This window comes from Anabrus simplex, chromosome 2, assembly GCF_040414725.1.
Source record: "Anabrus simplex isolate iqAnaSimp1 chromosome 2, ASM4041472v1, whole genome shotgun sequence".
In the NCBI taxonomy this organism is placed as follows: Eukaryota; Metazoa; Arthropoda; class Insecta; order Orthoptera; family Tettigoniidae; genus Anabrus; species Anabrus simplex.
Genome location: NC_090266.1, coordinates 737,137,054 through 737,161,923, shown reverse-complemented (window position 1 = coordinate 737,161,923; position 24,870 = coordinate 737,137,054). Strand labels below are relative to the sequence as shown.

The 24,870-nt window shown below is 38.9% G+C and overlaps 1 protein-coding gene across 3 annotated transcripts in view; it reads left to right on the top strand.

Moving 5' to 3' along the window:
- The window catches only part of DNAlig1 (DNA ligase 1), a 719,906-nt gene that overhangs the window by 273,125 nt on the left and 421,911 nt on the right, over nt 1-24,870 (top strand). For all 3 annotated transcript variants that reach the window (XM_068225852.1, XM_068225851.1, XM_068225853.1), the window contains one exon: nt 10,648-10,756. In XM_068225852.1, the coding sequence (XP_068081953.1) occupies nt 10,648-10,756 (109 nt within the window). The remainder of the gene's footprint in view (nt 1-10,647; nt 10,757-24,870) is intronic.

The window sequence follows — 24,870 nt, the reverse complement described above, 5'->3', positions numbered from 1 at the left end:
ACGACATAGTGTCAGATTATTTAAATTGTATCGTAGAAACAGAAAGCACTTTGATGAAAATAGTCCTGGACCAGATTGGATAAACTGCTTCATGCCACAGAATGAATACAGATCACCACTTGCAGGAAATATCAAGAGAGCAAGATGTGCTTTGACCTGAAAAGAAATTAAGGAGTTTTTGAATAAACTGAAGAAAACATTAAAAGGTGTTCTACATGATAATATGTTTAATTTTAAAGGGCTAACATTACAGACAATCCAGGTGACAGTAGTTTTCAAATATGGCAGCAAGCCTGTAGAGAGGGTCTTAGATACGCCCAAGACTATTAGTGCAAAATACAAGCAGTTTGTTCAACTTGGAGATTTTTTCTGATTGTTTTATGAAAAAGAATTTTGAAGAAAGTGGAACTTCATGAACGGAAGCATTTGTCCAGCACTTGAAATGAGCCACTTCTTCAACAACAAAGAGAGGCAAGAGACTGAATGTACTTATGGAAAAGGAATTGAAATCAGGGACTTCACTCTGCATTTCAAGAATGGAACGTCCGAGATGGACGAAAATTTGTGTTATGATGCTGAGTTTACTGACGTTGAAGCTAATGAATTTACTCCACAGACTAATGAAGACAGTACAGATGAAATATACAGAGAAGGAGCATTTATCCTTATCACTCTTAAAACTGAGATCCACATGTGCAAGTCATGTGTACCTAAAACTTTGAACACAGATTAGAATGATTTTCTCATAATGTTCTTGAGGAAACACACCTTGTATATCTACGTGTTCTCGATGACTGCCACATAGAAAAACAGATGTCCCCAAACTTACAGCAAAGAGACTTGCTGAATTTTGCCACGTATGTTGAATGTGATGACAGTGTTGCAACCTGCTAAGTGCACATGGTAGACAAAATTCATGAACAGCTGATGATTGATGAGTAAGAACTGTAATTCCCAATCTAGATGTCACTACAGTGAATTAAGATTTTTCTTTCTTTTCAGTGCTGGTATTATTCTTAATTTTGAATGAGTGTCATAATTTGTATTTTTGTGACTGCTTGCATTTGTGCTTTGCCATCTGTTAATTAAAGAACCACTGTTGCTCTTGCTTCTTGGCTTTTTATTTTAACATTGCTTCCATTAATCATATTACTTTTTTTTTTTTAAGTATTGAGTAATCGACTTTACCCCACATACGGAGGTAAAATCAGTCTGTATATAATTTTTTTAAATACATTGTTGGCACTGTTATAGGATTTTTATTTTCAGTTATTTTGCTGTTGTGTGTGTGTATGATCTTATATATTTTTTTTCAACTTTTCTCAAAAATTTGAAAACGGTATAAAAATTTAAAATAAATATTGACTTTGCCCCATGTATGGTACAATATAATCTGACCATTAAGAATAACTCTAAAAATAACCTTGATACGTAATTGTAATCTAAATACAATAATATTTGACAGTTTACAACTGCTCTGAAACTAATTTTAATGCATAATTATGCTCTAGGTTTGAAAATAATTGACTATTTACTTGCATGTTCATTCCTAGGTCATACCACTAGTAAGGTTGATGAATCAAGCATGTATCTTCACAAGGCCACTGTAAATTTCTTATGGGATGTTACGTCTTTAATATTGGGAGGAAGATAATTTCATGACTTGGCAGCAGAGGTTGCAAAAGAGCTGTTGTAGATAGTAGTGCTGTATGAAGGAACAGTAAAGTCATGTAATGTGTGATGATTTGATGAGAGGATTTTGAAGGGTGAAGAAAGGTAATTTGGTTTATTTCAATTGAGCAGTGTTATTGAGAAAGGTTAATGAGTGCAGTTCACTATAGTCTTGCACTCCGAGCCACGACATTTTCCTGCAATAAGGTGTGATGTGACTAATGTAAATAAAAGAATAAATTTAATGCAGCTATTTACATCCCACTCTAATTTCTTATTACTGTCTTGAGTTATGTTTGTTAATATTATGCATTCTACATGATCGCCAAAGATGATTTACACTGACTGAGCAAATGACATGGGATAGCGGAGCACTGATGCGCACGTGTGTTGTCTGTGCACCACACGCCCCCTGTGCCAGTGGCAGTTGTATAGGAGACCTTGTGAGCAGAGGCTGTGCATGTGACAGGTGTAAGATGGAACGTCGTCGTGAGCCGACACCGAACGGGGTATGGTGGTCGGTGCCCGACGGATGGGAAGTGCGATTTCAGAAGTGGTGAGAAAATTCAGCTTCACGTGATCAACCGTGTCCAGGGTGTATCGTGAATGGTTGAATGCGGGTGTCACCGTCCACAACAGACGAACGACCAGCCGTCCAGCCATCCTCGATGACCGTGACCGGTGACATCTGAGACGGATTGTCAATAGTGACAGACGGGTAACCATGCAACAAATTGCGGCTCAATTTAACACAGGCCGTGCTAGACACATCTCCCAGTGGACAATCCGTAGGAACATGGCTTCTATGGGGTATGGGAGCTGGCTCCGCACACAGGTGCCACTGTTAACCCAACGTCATCGGGCACAACGACGCGCATTTGTCGCCAGTCACCAGGGATGGACACTGCAACAATGGCGTAACATGATATGGTCGGACGAATCACGATTTCAACTGCACCATGCCGATGGGAGGCACAGTGTATGGCGCAGACCACATGAAGCGATGGATCCCGCCTGCCTCGAAGGTGTGGTCCAGGGCGCTGGTGTCTCTGTTATGGTCTGGGGTGCATTTTCCTGGTATGGAATGGGCCCCCTAGTTGTTCTGGAAGAGACTTTGAATGGTATGCGGTATGTTGAGCTGCTCGGAGACCATCTCCACCCATTTTTGGCCTTCCAGCGCCCAGACGGTTCTGCGGCGTTTCAAGATGATAACGCGCCGCCACTTCGCTCCCATGTCGCCCGGGAATGGTTCCAGGAACATGCAGCGGAGGTCCAACGACTGCTACGGCCACCCAGGAGCCCCGATATGAACCCTATCGAGCATATCTGGGATGTTCTGTAACGCAGGCTCTGTGCCATGGATCTTGCACCCACGAACAGACCAGCATTGGCGGCCGCTCTGCAAACAATTTGGTGTCAGCTGCGTCCAGAGGACTACCAGGGACTTGTCGACTCACTTCCACGGGGTCTCACTGCAGTTCGCGGGGCCAGAGGAGGCCCCACACTCTATTAGGTGACTATCCCATGACATTTGCTAAGTCAGTGTATACCTGTGGAATTTTTAGAGGTGGGGCTCAAGCATCCTCCATAGCCAGGCTGACTTGTGAGTGGCTCAAATGGTTAAGGTGTTATATTTCTGAGTCCAAGTTAGCAGGTTTGGTCCTGCCTCAGTGCTGTGGTATTTGGGGGTATTCAAACACATCAGTCCCATGTTTGTACATTTACTGGCATGTAGAAACTCCTGTATGACAAAATTCCTGCACCTATGTATCTCCAAAAACCATAAAGGTAGGTGGGTGTTGTTGTTGTTGTTGTTTTTTTTTAAAGTTAGTGAGATGTGAAAACAGTAATACAGTATTATATTACATGCTCCAAAGTTAGGGACACACTATTTTGCGGCAGTGTGGTGATGTGACACTTAGCTGGTGAAAATAACTTAATGTTGCTTGACTCCTGGTCTACTTATAAAATCATACCATTTCAGAGCAAAGTATCCTTCATGGAAATTGTGCCCTTTGAAACTCATTTCCCCTGCAATCACTGGACAAATATAGCTTCTGGGTATTTGTTTCTTCCATACCTCCATGCCCTCATCTGCAGCTATACCATGAAGGATAGGCACCCAGTAAACTATACAATTGAGTGGTTCGCATTTGGTTGCATTCCACGAGTTCATGTCAGCAGGTTATACCAATATGATTATCTATGCGTTGTGTAAGGGTGGATTCCTGGTTTATCTTGCTAGTGCAAAGTTTTGAGGTAATTGTGCCATGTTATTTTTTATTTTCTCCTCACAGTGGAAGTTAGAGATTTTTTAAAAACATTCTGTGAAGGTCTATGATGTCCTAGTGTACCAAATACACTCCATTGCTCACTGTATCTCCTGTACATTCATTTTCTGCTGTTCTACTATCCAGATGATAAGTCCTTAGCAGTTAATATTTTGCTGTCACCATTTATGGCATCAGCACAGTAGAATAGTTCTAATTAAACATAGCACTGGAGAACTCTCACTTATCAGCTTTTGCAACTACAGTAGAAGTCCATTATACCAAGTACGGTATATAGCAAAAACTCCTGTTGTAACGATTACTCTTTTCTGTCCCTTGAAAATTCCTATATTAAACTGTGTTTTATCGTTCGGTTACAGCAAGAACCGTATCACTGATGCATCCGTTATTACGTGCATACATTATTTTTTCCTTTATAGATATTTATGCACTCCAGCGATTACGTTGAATGCAATCGATCGTCTTTGGTATAATTTTTTGTTATGTGCACTAGCAAGTTGTCTCATCGACATTCAAACTCAAAGGTGATGTCAAGAGTCGATTAGTAATATGCATTGACTGGTGTTCTATAAACATTATTCGACATGAAGGAGAATGTGTTTTTGTAATAAATGCGTAGATAATGTGCCCAGTAGTTAAATGAATATGAATAAGTTATTAGTTAAATAACTCTTAAGTATTGGCAAGGCTGATTTAAAGTATGAAATGTGTATTTATTCGAGTAGAGCAGTAGCTAACTCGTTAGAAATAAAGAGGAATAGATATTGATCTTGATATCAATGTTCTACTGACAGGCATGTTGCCTGAGGCGAAGGCCAAGGTCAATTATTTTTATGTATGGACAACAGTACAATTAGTAAGTCAATTGTAAATTTCTCAGAATATTTTGGAATATTTTATTAGGGATGGATTTTCAGACAGGCTTTTCTTTCTTATAGCTTAGTGTGGAATGAGGAGCTACCACTGTAGGGAGTGTTTGAGAATAAATGGAAGTAGCTGCAACATTTGACTGATGAAAACTCAGGATTGGAAGATTTTAGCATATTTTAAGAGATGCTACTTTTAATAAATTGATTATATTTGTAGGTAACAGACAAGGTAAAGACATTTAAATAAGATTGTAAATAGAATAGTTTAGTACTCATTTATGACATATTTTATTTATAAAACTGTAACCTTTACTATGGTGGTTACACAATACAAGGCACAAACACAGTAAAGGGGGAAGGTAAGAGCAACTATACAATATCAGAAAACACTACACACTCAGAAAAACATTAGCTGGCATTACGCAGATTTCCAACAACAACATATGCGTAAATATCAGTACAGCCAACTAGTGGACAACAAACCGGGAAGGTGGAAAGGGCTGGGAACCTACCAAAGGCATGGACATGGCTTAGATTGCGGATTCCGAAATAAATCCCCGTGATCCTTAGATTTGAAAAATATTCTTTACAAAAGAATTTTACAAATACATTCCAACTACAATCCCGACTTACGAACTATAAGTTCTGTGATATACATAACTTAGAGGTTCTTTGATAATACCTTCGTAGCAGTGTAAATTCAAATTTCAAATCAACTATACATCTAGTTACCAATGCAGTCGTACAATGCAATTTACAGTGAAGTGAACAGGTTCTCCAAAATCTAGCGTACCTCAAGTGATACAGAGCTACCAGAGGCAAAGCCCAAGGTAAATACATTAAATTACAATCTACATATTTGGTGAAAGAAGGAAAGGGAATGCCTCGAAAACAAACAGGCAAGCCCAGCTGAAAAGCTAGGGCGTCCTAAATAATTAATTTGGCGAGTCTAGGTTAGGCTAGGGCAGACTCCTGTGCGAAATTGCAAACAAACATTATGGAAATTTTATCAGGAACGGAAAGTAAGAGTGCTTACCCAAGGTGTGCCATCCGGGAAACCAGGTGACGTCAACCAGATAGGCTGCTCACAGACAGATAGACCAAGACCGACAGAATTCAGGCTACCGAATTATTATGAACACTGCCTCTCTCTATACATATAGGTATACTCCGGCCTTGGAGCAACCAATCAGCGTGCATGAGTTCACTATCACCACCCAGACTCACCAATCACAACCCTATTTTCAGTCACGAACTTTGACAAACATTCTAGAATATGCCTGATCGCGAACGTCGTATTTCCAGAACAGTCAGAAATATTTTCTAGAATACATTACCTATAAAACAACACACCCTGTTCAACAATTCACGTAATATTCTGGAACGTTCCAGGAAATATAGAACAGAATTCTACTATTTACAAATGCATATGTCACAAATCTTACACAGTACAGGTTAGGTCATTACATTATATCATACTTTACAAATAAAGTCTTTAAAAAAAAAACAACACTTTCACTTGCACTACATAGTTCACTTGTGACAAAAACATTTACAGTAAAACCTCGTTAATTCAAAGCCATTGGGGCACAAAAATTGGACTTCAAATTACGGGATTTCGAATTAACTGCCAACACGTTATTCGGAAATGCCAACCCTTGCGGCGTCACAATATATTTTAAGACCCATTACTGCATGCAATTAACCTTGATTCACAGTTTCAACCTCTCAAATACCATGTAAAAAAAAAACTATTTCTAAAATGTATCCAACAAGGTGAATTTTCAGTATTCAAATAATGCACTTGGATAACTCACTGCCGAACATAACCTCACGCAATGAAATCCAAAGAAAGAAAATCTGATTCAAAGACAACGAGAAATCTATACTGGCTCCCCTGTGCAAATGCTTTATTCATTGGATTACTGTGCTGTATGCATTTTAGATGCCTTGTACTTGCATGGAAAGTACCCGATAACTTTAAGACATCACGGCTTATCAAATTTTCCTATGACGGGGAATGGAAGTCTCTCGCTTCCGTGTCCACTGCATAGCAACACAATACATTTCCCAGCTGGCAATTCTCTCCTTTAAAACCATAATTCCATTTGCCCTCAGCATTAAAAAAATAAAACAAACAAACATTGCAGTTTCATCAGCATTGACAATATTGTTTTGTGCATACGAATTTATTATTAAATATATAAGCCATGCTTTTTCGCCAACTGTCGGCATCGCCTGTGTTCACGGATTCTACCTCTCCGCACACTGCCTGCAACATGATACTGTGGCGTTCTTTAAAACGCTGAATACAAAATAATTACGATTCCACTCGAAATTAGCTGATATGAAGCACACTGTAGACACGCCGAAGTGGGTGAAAGTGCGGAAAGTTGCTCCTCCACATTCCAGAGGACACGTTTTTTCATAACACGGAGAAATTTTGAATTTAAATTACTCTGTAAAATACAATTTTTTTCAAAATGTAAAGGCAGTTTCAAATTAAAAGTGTGTATTTCAGTAACAGGACCGATATTGTTATTTGAATTACGAATTATCCGTATTTCGAATTACACGATTTAAATAACATGCAAAACCATACATCATATATCCAGGAGCGAGAGCTGCTTCAAATTAGGCGAGATTTTGATTTAACCGATTTCGAATTATCAAGGTTCCACTGTATATATTAACTAAGAGATGTTCAGAATGAAATATGTGGTAAGGGTTACGAAAGGATTTGTTAAGAATAAGATTGGTGTTTATTAATAAGTGAATAGGTCCAAGAGATATTTGGCAGTGCGAAAAAAACTACTGAAGAAGAGGACAAAAGGGTCCTCAAAACGTGGACGGTGTATTAGGTGAAAATAAACACTTGATATGTTTATTCCCAACGTGCATGCATTTTACGTCATGCATGTACAGATACAGTGAAAGATGTAGACCATCTACCGTTTCTAAAAATGAGATGAGAGTATTAAAAGGATTGAGATGATGAGAGAAAAAATATGGAAACCTTATTAAATACAACAGTGTATTTAAAAGGTGTATGAAACACCAGAAAACAAATATAAAAACATTTGTGCTGAAGACCTTAAAAGTATGAGCACATTATTGTAGATTGCACTCTTTCTAGAACAAATGTCAGCTGAAGCCTTATATTTCAGACCAATGGGTTATTAAACATTATTTTCCGGTCACACTCTTCAACCATGAATTATTTAGTGGTTAAACTCGGCCATGCGCGACAGAATGACTTTGACAGTCATCTTGAATGCCTCAACACGTCGATCGACTTAAGTCAAAACTTGAAGGTGCAAATTTCAACAAACATGCCACCGTTGAAAGATACGAATGCCAGTCCACTTCCTGGATTTTGACTTCATTAGTAAGCAATATCACAACATTTTCAGTATCCATAATTGGGCTACTACAAGACAAATATCCACTCCGCCAGTGAACTTCACACGATTATGTTCCTAATCCGTAGGTAATCTGATGCAACAAATATTTGCTATCTTTCACTGTATCACTCAACACAGAATAAATTTCTAACTTCTGAATTTATTGCAAAATGCAAGCACAAACAGGCTTTTTGGGTTACTTACTCAGAAACTTCAATGAAAAGCGGAGAGCAAAATTGAACTCTCCTGAGTCTAACGGCATGCTTTCCGAAGGTATAATTTACAAGAGTTCAGGAATTGAAGGCCGTTTTCCTTTTTTGTGCAACTTTCCCCGACCTGCCTCTTGTGGCGGAGACTCTAATCTGTGTTGGAAATCGCGTTCCTTTCACAAGGGACGACAGATAACATTTGCAGGGCTGGGTAAATGTTACTGTACTAAACGGCAATAGTGAACATATGTGATGCGAAAAGTAGCTAAATAGATTTTTATACGACATGAATCGGGACTTCAAATTTATGACGTGCTAAGTGAGAAATTGTCTTAATGAGGAACGCTCTACCGAGGTTTCACTGTATTTTCTCACGTCTGGTTAAATTTTGAAGAGGCTATTCCCAAGTAAATTTATAGTGAAAAAATTATCATTAATCTACTAGTGCTTGAAATATGTTTTCATGATACATATCAGGTTAAGTTAAGTTAGGTGCACTGTTTGAGTAAGAAAACTAAAACGGTTGCCAGAAAAGCCACTGGAGTGATACTATTTCAAGTTTTCAGAATGAAATGGAACATACACTTGCACATTGTCTCGGAATTAGAAAAATGAGTAAGCCATAGCACGGAAATCTGTGCAAATGCAAGTTTTCAACAAACTGCTGTTTCTGTTTCATGCCAATTTAAATGTGTGTGAGCTTTTTCCGACTTCAACGATAAATCGGATATAATGACAATCTGCTATAACGAGTAAATTTCTTACTGTTATAAATTCTCACTATAATAAATGTCTATTGTATTACTTTGATGGAATTCTTTTTTAAATTTTTAAAACCAGACTGAAGTTTTCAAAATTTTCTGTCATGATTGATAAAATGAGAGAAAATGTGACTATGTTTGGGAGTTGCATGAACAAGAACGAATTGAGTTTTTCATTATACACTAAATATCACGTTATAGCTCTGGTCCATAACATGGTCTGTCATAAATTCTCCCTCTTTTTCACAGGGCCTTCAATATTTCTTATAATAACTAAATTAAATAAACAATAATGAGAAGAATAGGTAATAAATTGTTGTTTCCTGTATATATAAACAATAATAAGGAGAAGAAAAGGTAATAAATTGTTGTTTCCTGTATATTAACATTATTCATTTTAATGATTTTCTTCATGACTTTACATAACTTAAAGACACCACTTTTATTGATGTTTGCTGAGCAGATGTTCTACACAAAAGTGACACGTACTAAATACCCTCCATTTTTCTCTGTACCTCCTGTACATTAATTTCCTGCTACCAGGCAAGATGGCCATGCATTTAGGAGTGCTCAACTGTGAGCTTACATCCGGGAGATAGTGGGTTCGAACCCCACTATTGGCAACTCTGAAGATGATTTTCCGTGGTTTCCCATTTTCACACCAGGCAAATAATGGGGCTGTACCTTCATTAAGGCCACGGTCGCTTCCTTCCCATTTCTAGGTCTTTCCTGTCCCATCGTTTTCCATAAGACCTATTTACTGTATGTCGGTGCGACGTAATACAAATAGAAAACAAAAATCCTGCTGTTCTCCTATGTACAGTACATGGTCGTGAGGTGATTCTGCTGAGCTCCTTTCTTTCATCCTTTTTGTTCAGTCACCCTTGGTTAACTCTTCTTTTCCTTCACAAATGGTTTTATGATTTTCTTTATACAAGTTACTTTACGTCGTTCCAAAACAGATAGGTCTTACAGTGACGATCGGACATGAAAGGGCTAGGAGTGGGAATAAAGCAGCCATGGCCTCAATTAAAATACAGCCCCAACATTTTCCTGGTGACAAGATGGCAAACCATGGAAAACCATCTTTAAAGCTGCCAACAGAGGGGTTCGAACCCACTGTCTCCCGAATACTGGATACTGGCCGCACTTAGGCGACTGCAGCTACTGAGCTTGTTGGTTTTATGTTTACAGGGTTCTGGAAGATTTTAATTTTCCTTCTTTTTAAACCCTTATTTTTCTGTTACCTGATGCTCTCATTCTCTTGCAACTCCACTTGAGATATTGAATGAAATTTAAAACTTTGAAAGTGAAAGAAGAATTAGAAAACAACTGAATTTAATGTCTTCATATTGCCTGCGTGGAATTGCCCCTCAGTAGTTATTGTGCCCTTTTTAAACTCAGGTTTCTGAGAGATAAAGTTTTTAAAATTAATTTTACAGGACCATCATTGCTGTTGCCAAAGGACGCTGAGGATATAGAAGTAGATTATAACCCGGCACAATCTGGATATCATCCGGTAAATAGTGCTATCTGGAATTATTCTTGCAGGTGTGTATTTAATATGCAAATGCATTTTTCTTCCTCTTCTTTTATAAGTATTTTCAAATATATATGTATCAGCTTATTTTAATTGAGTAAGTAGGGTTCTAGGTGTACTAATACCGTATTTACTCGTGTATTAGACCCCCTCCCCCCCTGGCTTTTTGAGACGAAGAAAATGGAAAAAATAAATCTCGCCTATAAGACCCCCCCCCCCAATGTAAATCGTCAGAGAACGATGACGATTCCGCTTTGAAGCGGGTACAAGTTTTATTGCAGCTCTGACGACATCGCACAAATTTGTGAATAGTTTTGTCCGTACGACCTACGCAATGAAAAACGCGTCGAATCCATGCGGTACATCTGTGTTTCGTAGTTAAGAAATGTCCGCCCACTGCCTTCGTGATGTACGGTCCGTACTGTAGTTCCGATGACGTCACACAAAGAGGCGAACGGTTTCCTCCGTCCGACCCGTGCAATGCAAAGACTTGATACGTCTGTACCTTGTAATTGTGAAAATATTCACAAATGTTGTATTAATATAACAGGTGAGATCACTAACAACTGTAATCACACTGTAATTCGTAAGTCAGGTCTATGTTATTTTAGGAGAAGTAGGTTTAAAGTGCGATTTACACGGTCAGTGTTTCAGTGTTTTACTCATGCAATATACCAACAAATAACCATTAGCATTAATACAAATGTGGTGACAACAAACGTAATAATAATAATAATAATAGACTTTACCTCCTTGACTCTAGGTGGCTGTAAATACAGTTGCTTTCTTGTTTTTTTGTTTTTTCTTGAAACTTCTGGCGTTATCCTTTGATGACTTTCTTGAGACCCTTTCTCCCACAGAAATATTGTATCAGTTTTTGTTTAGGAATAGTCCATGTTTTCCCAAATATGAATGCACTGACCAAAAGGTCTGTTAGTTACTTACCACATTCACGGATATTGCCGAAGAATAATTCCTTGGTTATTAAGTATTAATCACTTAATTAAGATGCATTGCTTCCAACATCTAAATGTTATCTACCAGCAATAGTTTAATTTGATAATTTTACAATGTATGCATGAAAATGTTAAATTCATTTAGCAGAACGTTAGGTTTTATAAATTCTACATTTTTAGGGTGGCTTTTGTTTTTACTGACACTAATTTTGGCGTGGATAACCCAAGAAATAACCATATGTAGGTATGTACTTTCCATTTTTATGCCTGTTCTATATCAACAATAAAATGCCCTGATGTAAATCTGTGTAACAAGAAAATAATAAAAGCAGAACTCGTCATCAGCTCGGGAAAATGAGTGAAACATACTCCTTTATTTTTCGTAACAAGTACTTTTTCGGTTGGGATTCTCATTTTTCATGAAGGTAACCTGCTCTCATACGAAGAAAATGAAAATATTAGTGTATATTTATTAGTATAGTTGTATTTTCAACATGGTACGCTCAATTTCTTAGCATTGTGGCAACTGCGAACTTTTACACGCTGTACTTAAATTCGCAAAATATTATATTTCCGCAAAAATGTGTTACACGATAACAATTCAATGAATAAATTCCATGAGAAATATTACGTCCCTTCAATTTATACGAGGATTGAGGCAAAAGTCATGGCAGCTATTTTTTCTTGTAGATATGTGAACGGATCACGAATGTAAATATGTCGCGTGGACATTCTTCAGGTATAGTGTGTATGCAGAACAACAGATGGCTCTGTGATAGCTGGTAGTAGCGCAGCGAGGGCTGTGAAAATCAGTCAGTTGGTGAGTGTCGTGCGAGATGGAAGTAACCCGTGTTGAGCAGCGCGCATCAAATCAAAATCTCTTTATTTGCAAATGAGATGTCTACCTCGGTGGCAAATGGTGCACTAAAATACGTTATTGTCAAGCACTAAATATTAAATTAACAAGAGAAGAAAATTTTCCTATAATACAATATTATACAATTGGGAACATGCATCATTTTCAAAAATATTTTTTTTGAAAAGTACACCAATGAAATAGCACGTAAACGTATTACATTGTGGTATGTTGCCTTGTTTTCTACCATTAAAAAAATATTTAATAGTGCCTTTCCGCAAGGCGAGTGAAACGGCCTCTGACGTCAGCGGCGCGCTGTGACGTCACGATCCAGTACCGCATGGAGCTCTACCAGCCGTTGTGCATCAGCCGTTGATAAAAGCCGATTGTTTATTATTCATGATCGCGAATAACTTCGAAATGACAGAAGAAAGGTTCAAAACAGCACAGTCAGACAATCTACCATGTGTAGATGTCATCATTCTTGAAAAATGTGACTTTTGTGGCCGCAGAAATTCGCGGATAACAAGCAAGTTTGTAAATGGTGTCTTTTACATACGTGCAATGTACTGTAACTCATAGTATTAGGATAACAACGAACCTGGATAGATATCACATCACTTTCAACATTTCCTTCTAGACTGATTCCCCTATTAAAGAATAACATTACATTATCGGGCTTTCAGCATTAGTAAAGTAAGAAATCGGATTTCAGCACTAACATAAACATACAGGTAGCAGTATAGTACTAGTCCGCTTCTGTGGTGTAGTGGTTAATGTGTGCCACTTCCGGAGGCCCGGTTTCGATTCCCGGCTCTGCCATGAAAGTTGAAAACAAATAGTACGAGGACTGGAACGGGGTCTACTCAGCCTCGGGAGGTCAACTGAGTAGAAGGGTTTCGAATCCCACCTCAGCCATCCTCGAAGTGGGTTTTCGTATTTTCCTACTTCTCCTCCAGGCACCTAAGGCCACGGCCGTTTCCTTCCCTCTTCCTTGTCTATCCCTTCCGATCCTCCCATCCTCCAACAAAGCCCCTGTTGAGCATAACAGGTGAGGCCGCCTGGGCGAGGTAATGGCCCTCCTCACCAGTTTCATCACCATACTCAAAGTCTCACGTTTCAGGACACTGCCTTGAAGTGGTAGAGATGAAATCCCTCGCTGAGTCCGAGAGAAAACCAACCCTGAAGGATAAACTGATTAAGAAAGAAAGAAAGAAGGAAAGAAAGAAAGAAAAATCATAGTACTATAGGGCTATAATCTATCGTTCCCCCAAAAATATATATTTATGGTTGGGACAACTGGCCTACCCACTTCCAGGGCCCATGAAAGAGAATTAAATATCATTGTGGAGGGAAAAAGTTAAACATGATAAAGATAAATATGACTTCATCTAGTTTTCACAAGTCGGGCGGAGTGGTTCAGACTGTTGAGGTGCTGGCCTTCTGACCCCAACTTGGCAGGTTCGATCCTGGTTCAGTCCGGTGGTAGTTGAAGGTGCTCAAATACGTCAGCCTCGTGTCGGTAGATTTACTGGCACGTAAAAGAACTCCTGCAGGACTAAATTCCTGCACATCGGCGTCTCCGAAAATCGTAGTAGTTAGCGGGGCGTGAAGCCAATAACATTAATTACATTTGGCTTTTAACAAGCTGAGCATATCAGGAAAGAAAAGTGTCCTGGTGACATTTTAGTCGCTCAATACAGGAATGTCTTTGGGTGCTGTGACTTTTACTTTTCTTTTTTTTTTTTTTTTTTTTTTCTGTTTGCTTTACGTCATACCGTCACATATAGATCTTATGGCGTCGATGGGACAGGAAAGGCCTAGGAATGGGAACAAAGCGGCCGTGGCCTTAGGTACAGCCTCAGCATTTGTCTGGTGTGAAAATGGGAAACCACGTAAAACCATCTTCAGGGCTGCCGGCAGTGGGGTTCAAAACCCACTATCTCCCGGATCCGAGCTCACAGCTGCGCGCTCCTAACCGCACGGCCAACTCGCGCGGTATTTTTACCCTTCGGTTTATTGACTTGGCTTGTATAACCTAAAACTTACGCTAAGTTGGATAATATTTTAAACACCTACATCACTATTTTCACCTGTGTGCAATTATGTTATTTATTTCATTAATATTATGATAAATTATTATAATTGAGCATTTTTAACTGATAAGACCCCAACAGAGAAGCATTGGTTTTGTGTAGAGTTATACATTTGTTAAATTCACGTTGTTTCCGTTCATGATGTACACGCCTATTCTATGTTACATTATAGAGTATTTAGATATAGCCTAAATTTCTTTACCAATTAAGCTCTTCAATGAAGACATACATAACTGTCCCATGCCAAGATATATTGGTAGAATTAGAGCTGTCAAAATGGTTCATAACCCCTTTGATTTATTATCTTGACATGGATCACCCAAAACATAGGTTAGGTTTGGAGAATACTTTAATAATCAGCATTATTTAATGCACTGTTTATTACTTTCATACTCCAAGATGTAATTGAAGCATTTAAATAAAGCATCATACATTAAAATTTAAAGTTTTACCACTAGAACAGCTGACATGGAAAAGTGATTTGAAAATTCAAACAAATTCATCTTACGTTAAAATCTTCAAAAAAATAAACTGTAGACTTTTCCGATATATCACCAGCATTTCTCCGGCTCGCCAAAATCCATTTCTCCCTAGTTTTAGCGTCTTTGGAACATTTATAAACAATTTGTTTGGTATGGTATGCGATATGCTATTGCACATCGGAACTCTACACCATTTATACGTTTTCTGCCTCACTGTCTGCGCAGGATTCATTTTAAGTCTAAAATATACCACTCAGATTATTATCCAATGTATAGACCTCGAATTTAACCATACTAGACACTAACGTAAAGTAGAAATACGCGAAGTGTATCCTGCTTCTCACTGCACACTATGTGTTATTTCGTCTGCTAATTCAGTCAACCTGTACGATGACGTCAGACCAATGAGATCGCGTACTTGCGTGACGTGACATTTTCGTAGATTTTTATCACGTTTGGAGTTATTATTTGTACATTCTGATCACATTTTTGAATTCTGCATGAAATTTTGAATCAGATTAGCATATTTTTAATTAAAACCCCGGATCATGCATGTTCCCTATTTACGCTAACAATGTTTTCTATTAAACACACAGCTCATCCTTAATAAATTATATTGTTTACAAAATTCTACTTGTAATACCTCCTGTACTACTTACAAATATAGTCAACTGATATACAGTATGTGGAATGACTTCAAATGATACCATACAACTGGTATAAGATTAATATTTACATTGCATTTATTTATTTCCTTTTTTTTTTTTTTTTACCGTTCTGGATCCTAAGTAGCATAACGACCTGCTGCGTCTTAACCAGAGCCCCTTTTGCCACCACTTTTCAGAGTTCCTGAAGGACCTTCACAGCTACCGTAGCGGTCCCAGGGCCCTCGAAGTCCCCACTGTACTTCACCCCTACAGGCAGTCCCCTACTTTGGCTGTCCAAACTCCTTAGACCAGGGGATGGAATTAATTTATTCACACACATTTTTTTATTTACAATAACCTGCACTGGTCGAATGCCCTCTAACACTTCATTTATTTTCTCTGTTGCTGTTTATTCTCTTCTTGAATATCTGTACAGATTTTGGAAAAGGATCAAACACTACCCCTGGTAAACTGTTCCACTCCTTCACACCCTTCCCAATGAATGAAAATTTCCCCCAATCGCTTCTACCAAAATTCCTTCTAATTTTATATTTGTGGTCAGTCCTGCCGATATAATTATTTTCCAACTGAAGCCTCTCACGGATATCTCCCCATGTTCTTCTCCTGTATAGGCTCTATATAATCCTATAAGTCTAGTTTTCTCCCTTCTCTTACTTAAAGTTTCCCACCCAAGTTCCTTTAACATTTCTGATACACTGCTCTTTCTCCTGAAATCCCCTGTTACAAATCTTGCTGCTTTCCTCTGCACACTATCTATTTCTTTTATTAGGTATTCTTGGTGAGGATCCCAAACACTGTTTGCATATTCCAATAATGGACGAACCATACTCAAGTAACTTTTTTCTTTTAATTCTTTGTTGCATCCTTTAAGTAGCCTCATTATGACATGTAACGATCTGTATGCTTTCCCAACAATGTCATCAATATGACCCTTCCAGTGCAAATTACTTTCAAATCTCACACCTAAGTATGTGCACTTGCCATCTTTTGGGATAACTACCTCATCCAAAGTATATTCAAATTCAGTTTTAAAGTTCCTGTTTGTAAAAGTTGTAACAGTTGATTTGCCTCCATTAACCTTCATATTATTTTCTTCAACCCATTGTTGGATACTTTCAAGGTCCCTTTGTAATTCTGAACAATCCTTAATGTTATTTATTTCCCTATAAACAATTATGTCATCTGCATACAATCTCATTTTTGATGTTATATTGTTCCCTAAATCATTTGCGTATATTAAGAAAAGTAACGGACCGATTATACTACCCTGTGCGATTCCCTTCCAAACTTTCTCTTCTTGAGATACATTATTTCCTAATTTGACTTTCTGAACCCTTGAATTTAGAAATGTTTTTATCCAACGTGTAACCCTTACGTCCAGTCCTATTCCCTCCAATTTCTTTAATAATATTCCATGTTCCACTCTATCAAAGGCTTTGGAAAGATCTATGGCTATGCAATCTAACTGACCTCCTGAATCCAATTGATCTGATATGTCCTGCTGAAATCCCACCAGTTGTGCCTCACAAGAAAATTTCTTTCTAAATCCATACTGGCTCCTCATGAACCAGTTTTTATCATCACATATCCCTCTGATGTACTTTGATATTAAACTCTCCAGTATATTACAAACTATACTGGTCAGGCTGATTGGTCTGTAGTTCTCTGGTTTCCTTTTATCACCCTTTCCTTTATAAATTGGTATTATTATAGATTCCTTCCATTCCTTTGGTATTACACTATTATTTATGACATAGTCAAAGAGAAATTTTAAATAAGGCACTATGTACCACCCCATTGTCTTTAATACCTCCCCAGTAATTTGATCACTTCCTGCTGCTTTTCCTTGCTGAAGCAGTTGGATTTCTCTGAAAATATCTTCATTTGTGAATGAGGAGCTTCTTGTATCCCTCTGTCTCTCTCCCTCTCTATCTTCTGTTTCGGTTTCCAACTCTTGACAATCATCTACTGAATCTCTAAATTCCCTACTAAATAGCTTTGCTTTCTCAGTATCTGTTAAATAGTGTTCACCCCCTTCTCCCACCATTGTAGGAATTTGGATTCCTTTTCGTTTTTGATTCCTGATATATGAATACATCTTTTTCCATTTCCCTTTGTGGTCATTACCCTCTTGAAGTATGCCATTCATATAATTCTCTTTTGCTTCCTTTTTCACTCTATACAATTCCCTCATTAGCTGTTTTCTAGTTTCTCTACTCTCCCTACCCTCTTTGATTTTCCTGTTTACTATTCTACATTTTCTTTTTAATTTTCTTATTTCCCTTGTGTAATAAACAGGGTCTGAGGTCATTTTACCCTTCTTAACAGGTACAAATCTCTTCTCTCCTTCCCAAATGATTCCTTTAAATTTAGCCCAAAGTGTATCCACGTTACTCCCTTCACTTATCCAACAACTGAATTGTACTTTAAGGTAAGTCCCAAATTCATCAACTTTAGTTTTTCTGTACAATTTCTTGTCTTGTGTAACCCTCTTATTAAGCCTTTTTGGTACGAGTCCTACATCCATTATTACAGCCTTATGGTCTCCTATTCCTTCAATTACCTCAGTTTTATCAACAATTTCCCATGGTTTAACCAAGAATACATTTAGTAAGTTATTACTTGTGTAAATCCTCCCTCCCAAATTAACTTATTTGCCAGTTTCTGTTCATGGGCTTCACTTGCAGCTCCATTCCATTCAACTTCAGGCAAATTTAGATCTCCCCCAATTATTACCATATCATTATTATTGTTTTTACAAGTATAATCTATTATTTTCTCAAAGATTTCCATGTCTCTTTCCTCTCTTCCAGGCCTGTATGTTCCTATAATTCCCACCTCCTTCATATTATCACAAATTTTATCCCTAATATTTCATCCCTTTCATCGGTAAACCATTCATGTGAACAGCAAGTTTCCTTCACCAGAATAAACCCCCCCCCCCCTCCCTTTTTATCTCCTCGGTCTCTGCGATAGACTGTGTACCCTTCTGGAAATACTTCTCTATTACCCACCCCTTCTTTCAACCACGATTCCACTCCTATCACCACATCAGTCTCATAAGATTCCATCAATGTACCGAATTTTAATTGTTTATTTACTACACTTTGACAGTTTACCAAGAGCAATCTCAGACCCCCTTCCTCCCTAAAACTTGACTGTTGCAATTGGGTAACTTAAAATTCCTTAGTATCCTGAGTTTCTTTTTCCAGTTGACTGAGCCAGCTTGAAGTACAGCTGGCTCTTTCTACTAGTTTCCCTGGTCAGTATTATAACTCAAGGAAGTTGCCTGTTTTACAGTACATATCTTAAGATTAATAAAATCTAGAACAATATTTGCTATCTTTCGTTTACCTGAATTGTTTAGATGGAGGCCATGTTTTGTATAACAGTATCTCTCAAAACTGCTGCATTCAATAACCTGAGTATTCCAAAAATGTTTACAAATTTTAACAATATCTGTAGTGACCTTGTCCACTTCAATGTTCACACACGAGTCTCTACTCAAATCATGCCTGTGGGGCACGTTCACTACAAAGACGTTAGTGTGCGTCAGCTTCCCTAGTGTATGTTTAAGTTGTGATCTTACATTCTTGGCGTCGTGAGCTACGACGTTCGTCCCACCGATGATAAGCACTTCATCGCCGCTCCCTAAGTTCCGAGTTGCTGCTTCTACGTTTTCCAGAACACTGCTGATAGAAGCTCCTGGATATATTTACATCAACATCAACATAACCGTTCTCCGAGGGAGAAATGTGATGGAATGTCACAGTGAATTAGTGGAAGCCCTTTGGGATAATGCCCTACCATACCGTACAGTAGCACGGTGGGTGGGAATGTTTCAGCAAGGACATGTGTCGACCTGTGATGAGCAATGTTCGGGACGACCTGTCAGTGTGCGGACCGACATGGCACGTGTCGTCATCGAGCAGCTCGTGGATGAAGACAGACGATGAACGCTACTGGAGTTATAGACGGCAAGTGGCATGAGAAATGCACCGTCCACAGGATATTGCGTAATGAGCTACAACTGCGCAAAATCGCATTGCGGTGGGTACCGCATGCACTGGCGGGAGTTCAAAGGTGGATGCGCTATGCAATATGCTCCGAACACATTGCACGCCGGCAACAGGACGGCGATCAATTCTTGTCACGAATAATTGCCATCGATTAATTTTGGGCCAAGGCATACGAACCAAAACTGAAACATCAGTCCGCGGAGTGGCGACATGCTGAATCACCAAGGAGGCAGAAGGTTCGTTAGAATCCTTCCCCATTCAAATTGACGGTGATAGTCGCGTTTGACGTCAGCGGTGTCATTGTTTGCCACTTTGTTCCACATGGCAGAACAGTAACCGCACTGTACTAAAGGGACTTCCTGGTGTGACAGGCACGACATGGCGTTCGGAAGAAACGTCCGGATCTTGTGGACAGTGCAATAATCCTGCACGAAAATGCAAAACCACATAAAGCAGTGTGTGTAGGCCAGCTACTGCGACGTTGGGGATGGGAAGAATTGGAGCACCCACCGTACTCTCCCGACATTTCGCCATGTGACTTTGAGCTCATTCGAAAGATTAAGGAACCATTACATGGTAGGCGGTTTGCAACACAAGAGGACATTGCTAATGATGTGCGCCAACAGGTGACCCGATTCACACATGGTACGGTAAATGCTTTTTATCTCCCAAAGTGTATCCACGTTACTCCCTTCACTCCTGATTCCTGATGTATGAGAGAAATGCATGAGAAATGCACCGTGATCTTACATTCTTGGCGTCGTGAGCTACGTCGTTCGTCCCACCGATGATAAGCATGATTCGCATATGAGGTCTCATTATCTTGTTGTTGTTGTTGGTGATGAGTTGTGGGCTTTTACCGATGTAATTTCACTGGTAATTTCACTGGTGGAATCCTCAACAGCTCTGGCATCAGCTGTCATAGATGGCCTAGGCATCACTGAAGAGGCATACTAGGGAAATGAGTGAGGTAGTTCCCCGTTGCTTTCCTCACCGAGCCAGAGTTGCTAATACATATCAGTCTGCCAAGCCCACTGAAATGCATACACCAGCCGACCCTATAAGCAACATTTTCACACCATTCATAGCAGCGACTGGCTGCATAAGGATTGACATTACTAGCATCACTCATATCTCAGTCACTTTCATATTGTTAAAGGCAAGGATGAGACTGAAACAGATCTATGAAAGTAACAAAATTGCTCTAGCCTTTACCAGAAGACATAGTACACTGTAAACACTAGGTCCTGCCAGCAAAGGCATGAAGATACCATACCTAACCTAAACTATGAGGTCTCATTATCTTGTTGTTGTTGGTGATGAGTTGTGGGCTTTTACTGATGTAATTTCACCCATTCTAAAATCCATTACTTGCTGAATAACACTAATACAAGTGAAAACTTTAGTCCATAACAAGTCGTCATTATGAAGGGACGCACACCACCATATTCCACCAAATCACTAGCACTAAATACTCCAAAAATGTGATGAACCACCCCAATGGAATCAGTAGTATCTGAATACGATCCACCATACACCACATAGAAGCTTATAACGCAATATTTGCATCATCCAAAAACGTATTTAGAACTTTGATGATCTCTGCAGAACGATCACGTTGCAAACAAGGAACGCTGGTTGGAAAAACCTGCTTGAGTCGCATGAGACTACTAATAAATTTCCTACGCGGATTGACATATAGAGGACACTGAAAAAGTAGATGATTCGCATCTCCATTACTTGCACCACACGAACAGTTTGAATCCTGCGTTAAATGGAACCAAAATTTAAATAGGGGCATAAGGGCATGATTAAAATGCAACCTGATGATGTTAGTGATATGTCTTCTGGAATATGATCCTCTCATAAACCATGGTTTTACCGGTATAGATGTTTGTAGATGATAATAAAAGGTACCTTTGACTTGTGCAGTCTGTCTCCATTCATCTTGCCATTCATTACGCGGAGATTGTCTAATTAAAGCTGCATAATCGGACGAAGGAACGATATTATTAGAATTCGGAACAGGGAGGCGAGAAGCTTGTTTTGCAAGGAAATCTGCTTGTTCATTACCCAAAACCCACATGTCCGGGTAACCAGACTAATGTTATATAAATACCGGAATTATCAAGCATATAGAGAAGACTTTTAACGTTATATACATACCAGTTATAAGATAGCGCATAGGAGATCAGGGACTGCAACGCGCTCAGCGGATCCGTATATATCGTAACTCACTTATAGTCATGCCGTTGAACCAAGAGTAAAGCTTGTTGGATAGCGAATAATTCTGCAGTAAAGATCGAACAATCACTAGGTAAACCATATTGTTTCTTGACATTTATTGAAGGTATACAGAAAGCGGTTCCAACTCCAGTGGTATTCTTGGCCCCATCTGTGTATATGTCTATGCTTGGAGAGATACAGGAAAGTTTCAATCTTTTAGTGGGCAAATGATCTGGCTCCTGTCAACGAATGACCGCAGTATAGATACTGCGGGTAGGCCAGATTATCTGTGGCCGATAATGGGGAACAGAATACGGTAAAGTATAGGGAATTATATTTTCACTTTGCAGTACTGTACCTTGGAATGATTTTAACGCATCGAAAGCATGATATAAAGCAAGCAGTCTTCGCAAACCTTGACACCGTTTGGAATAATACTCATGGAGGAGCTGCAATTTCGGGATTAAAGAGTGCCTCTTAAGAGAAAATTTTTTGAGTAAATATTTCATAGCAAGCATTTTTCTATGATCATGTAAGGGAGGTTCGCAGGATTCTACCAAAAAGTGTATTTGTAGGTGTTGATTTCAGAGCTCCTATACACGTGCGCAGTGCTTGATATTGACATATATTAAGTGTATTCAAATTCGTGCTCGCTGCCAAGTCAAAGATATGTGCACCATAGTCCAGGATCGATCTTGTAGTGGACTTATACAAGGATATTGCTACACACAGGTCAGCTCCTCAGTGTCTACGGGTGATAGCTTTTATTATCTCTATGTACTGATCACTTTTAGAGCGTAAATAACGAAAATGCTGCTTCCATGTAAGCTTATGAACTATAAATAATCCTAGATATATCTGTTGACTAACTATGGGGATTTCGTAAGCATCAAAAGAAATCGGTGAGCGATCATAAGTACGATGGTGTGTGAAGATCATTGCTCGACATTTAGCGATAGAAAGATGTAGTCCATGAGCATTCAACCATGTCGTGGCCTCTCTAGGCGTGTATATGATATGCTGTCTACAAAACTGTAAATTCTCGTGCGTATAATAAACCAAAAAATCATCTGCAAACGCCTGTATACGAGCATAGCGGAGAATGACTGTTTCAAAGGCTTCATAAATATAGCAAAAAGAATGTCACTCAGTATATCTCCCCGAGGCAAACCTGTATTCACCTGACGTGGCTGTATTGTATATTGCGATGTTTTAAAGTACAATGTTCGATATGTAAGTAAGTGTCTAAGTATGGTAATAATCCCTACTGGTATTTTAAGAGATGCCAGTTTATCCCATAGGATATTCAGTGGTACAGAGTCGTAGGCCCGTTGGATATCTATAAAAACCACAATTGTGCTGTGTTTCCTGTGACAAGCTAGTAACAAGTCGATAACGAACATATTAAACGCATCATATGAACTTCGTCCCTGGAAAAAGGCATATTGATATTGCGGCGTTAGACTATAATACTCCAATGCCCATGTAATCCTCCGAAGTAAAATCTTTAAAAAGACTTTGCGGATACAAGAACCTAACACTATACCGCAGTGATTGTTCGGTTCAGAGGGTAATTGCCTATTTTTAAAAATAGGAATGAGAAAAAATTCATTCCACGTAGGAGGCGTAATAAAATTTCGAAGGATGTCATTATACATCTCTAATAATTTCTTAGCTCTAAGCGGTAATAATTTAAGCATCTGATACCATACATTATCAGGACCGGGAGATGAATTCGAACAAGATTGAAAAACCACTTCTAATTCCTGGTGGTCGCACGGCTGTAATAACACGGAAAAGCGTGTATCGTGCATGTCTTGTAAGTGGACATAATGATGTACTACAAAATCTGGAGTCTCACGGTCAAGAAAATCTGATAACACCTGTCGTGGAATTGTCATGGGAGGGGAATGTTGCATAACTCTTGTTATCGCCCGGATAGCATTCCACAAAGTTGTGATAGAAACTTGACGAGTAAGGAAAGAGATGAACTCTCGCCACGCTAAACGACGTTTTTTGTGCAAATCTTTTTGAGTGTGTGCTATATGATGTTTGAGCCTGAAATAATTATGAGGTGTGGAGTGTTGCCTATATTGGCGGAACAAAAGCTTACGAGTTTGTATCAATAAATGGCATTCCTCTCTCCCACCATTTAACTTTCGGAGGGCGCCTGTAAGTTGGAGGGTGGGTTGCTATAATGGGATGATGCAAATTAATATACTCTTGTAAAATCTGAAGTAACGATTGATAAGAAAAAAGGTTGTCAGGTATTTGTCGTAAACTATCCTCAAGGTATGTGGTATATGACTGCGGTTTAAATCTCCGTAACGAACGGACAGCGTTTTCGACATGTAAATGCGAAGGGGAAGAACTAGGTCGGCCTAAGCCATATGAAATAACAATGGGAAAATGATCACTTGAGTAAGTGTCAGCTAAGGTGTGCCATGTGGTAATAGACAACATACTTCGCTTATATAGCGTTAGATCCACTGCGCTGTGAGGAGCGGAGGGCGCAGTAAGACGTGTAGGGGAACCGTCGTTCAATATTGCAAGAGAATTCTTGTTAACTGCATTGAGGAAATATTTACCTTGTGGTGTGTCCCCCACACTGTATGGTGAATATTATAGTTCCAAAAAATAAAAAGATATGGTTCTGTGGCAAATTGCTGAAAAAATTTATCCCATTGCCTTTCAGTGTTGTAAACGTCTAGTGGACAATAAATATTCACAAGCAGGATGTGCTTATAATATATTCCTATAGCATACGTAGAGGGTATTGTCTGAATATTCGAATTAAGTCTATTTGTCAGGGAAGAGTGAAC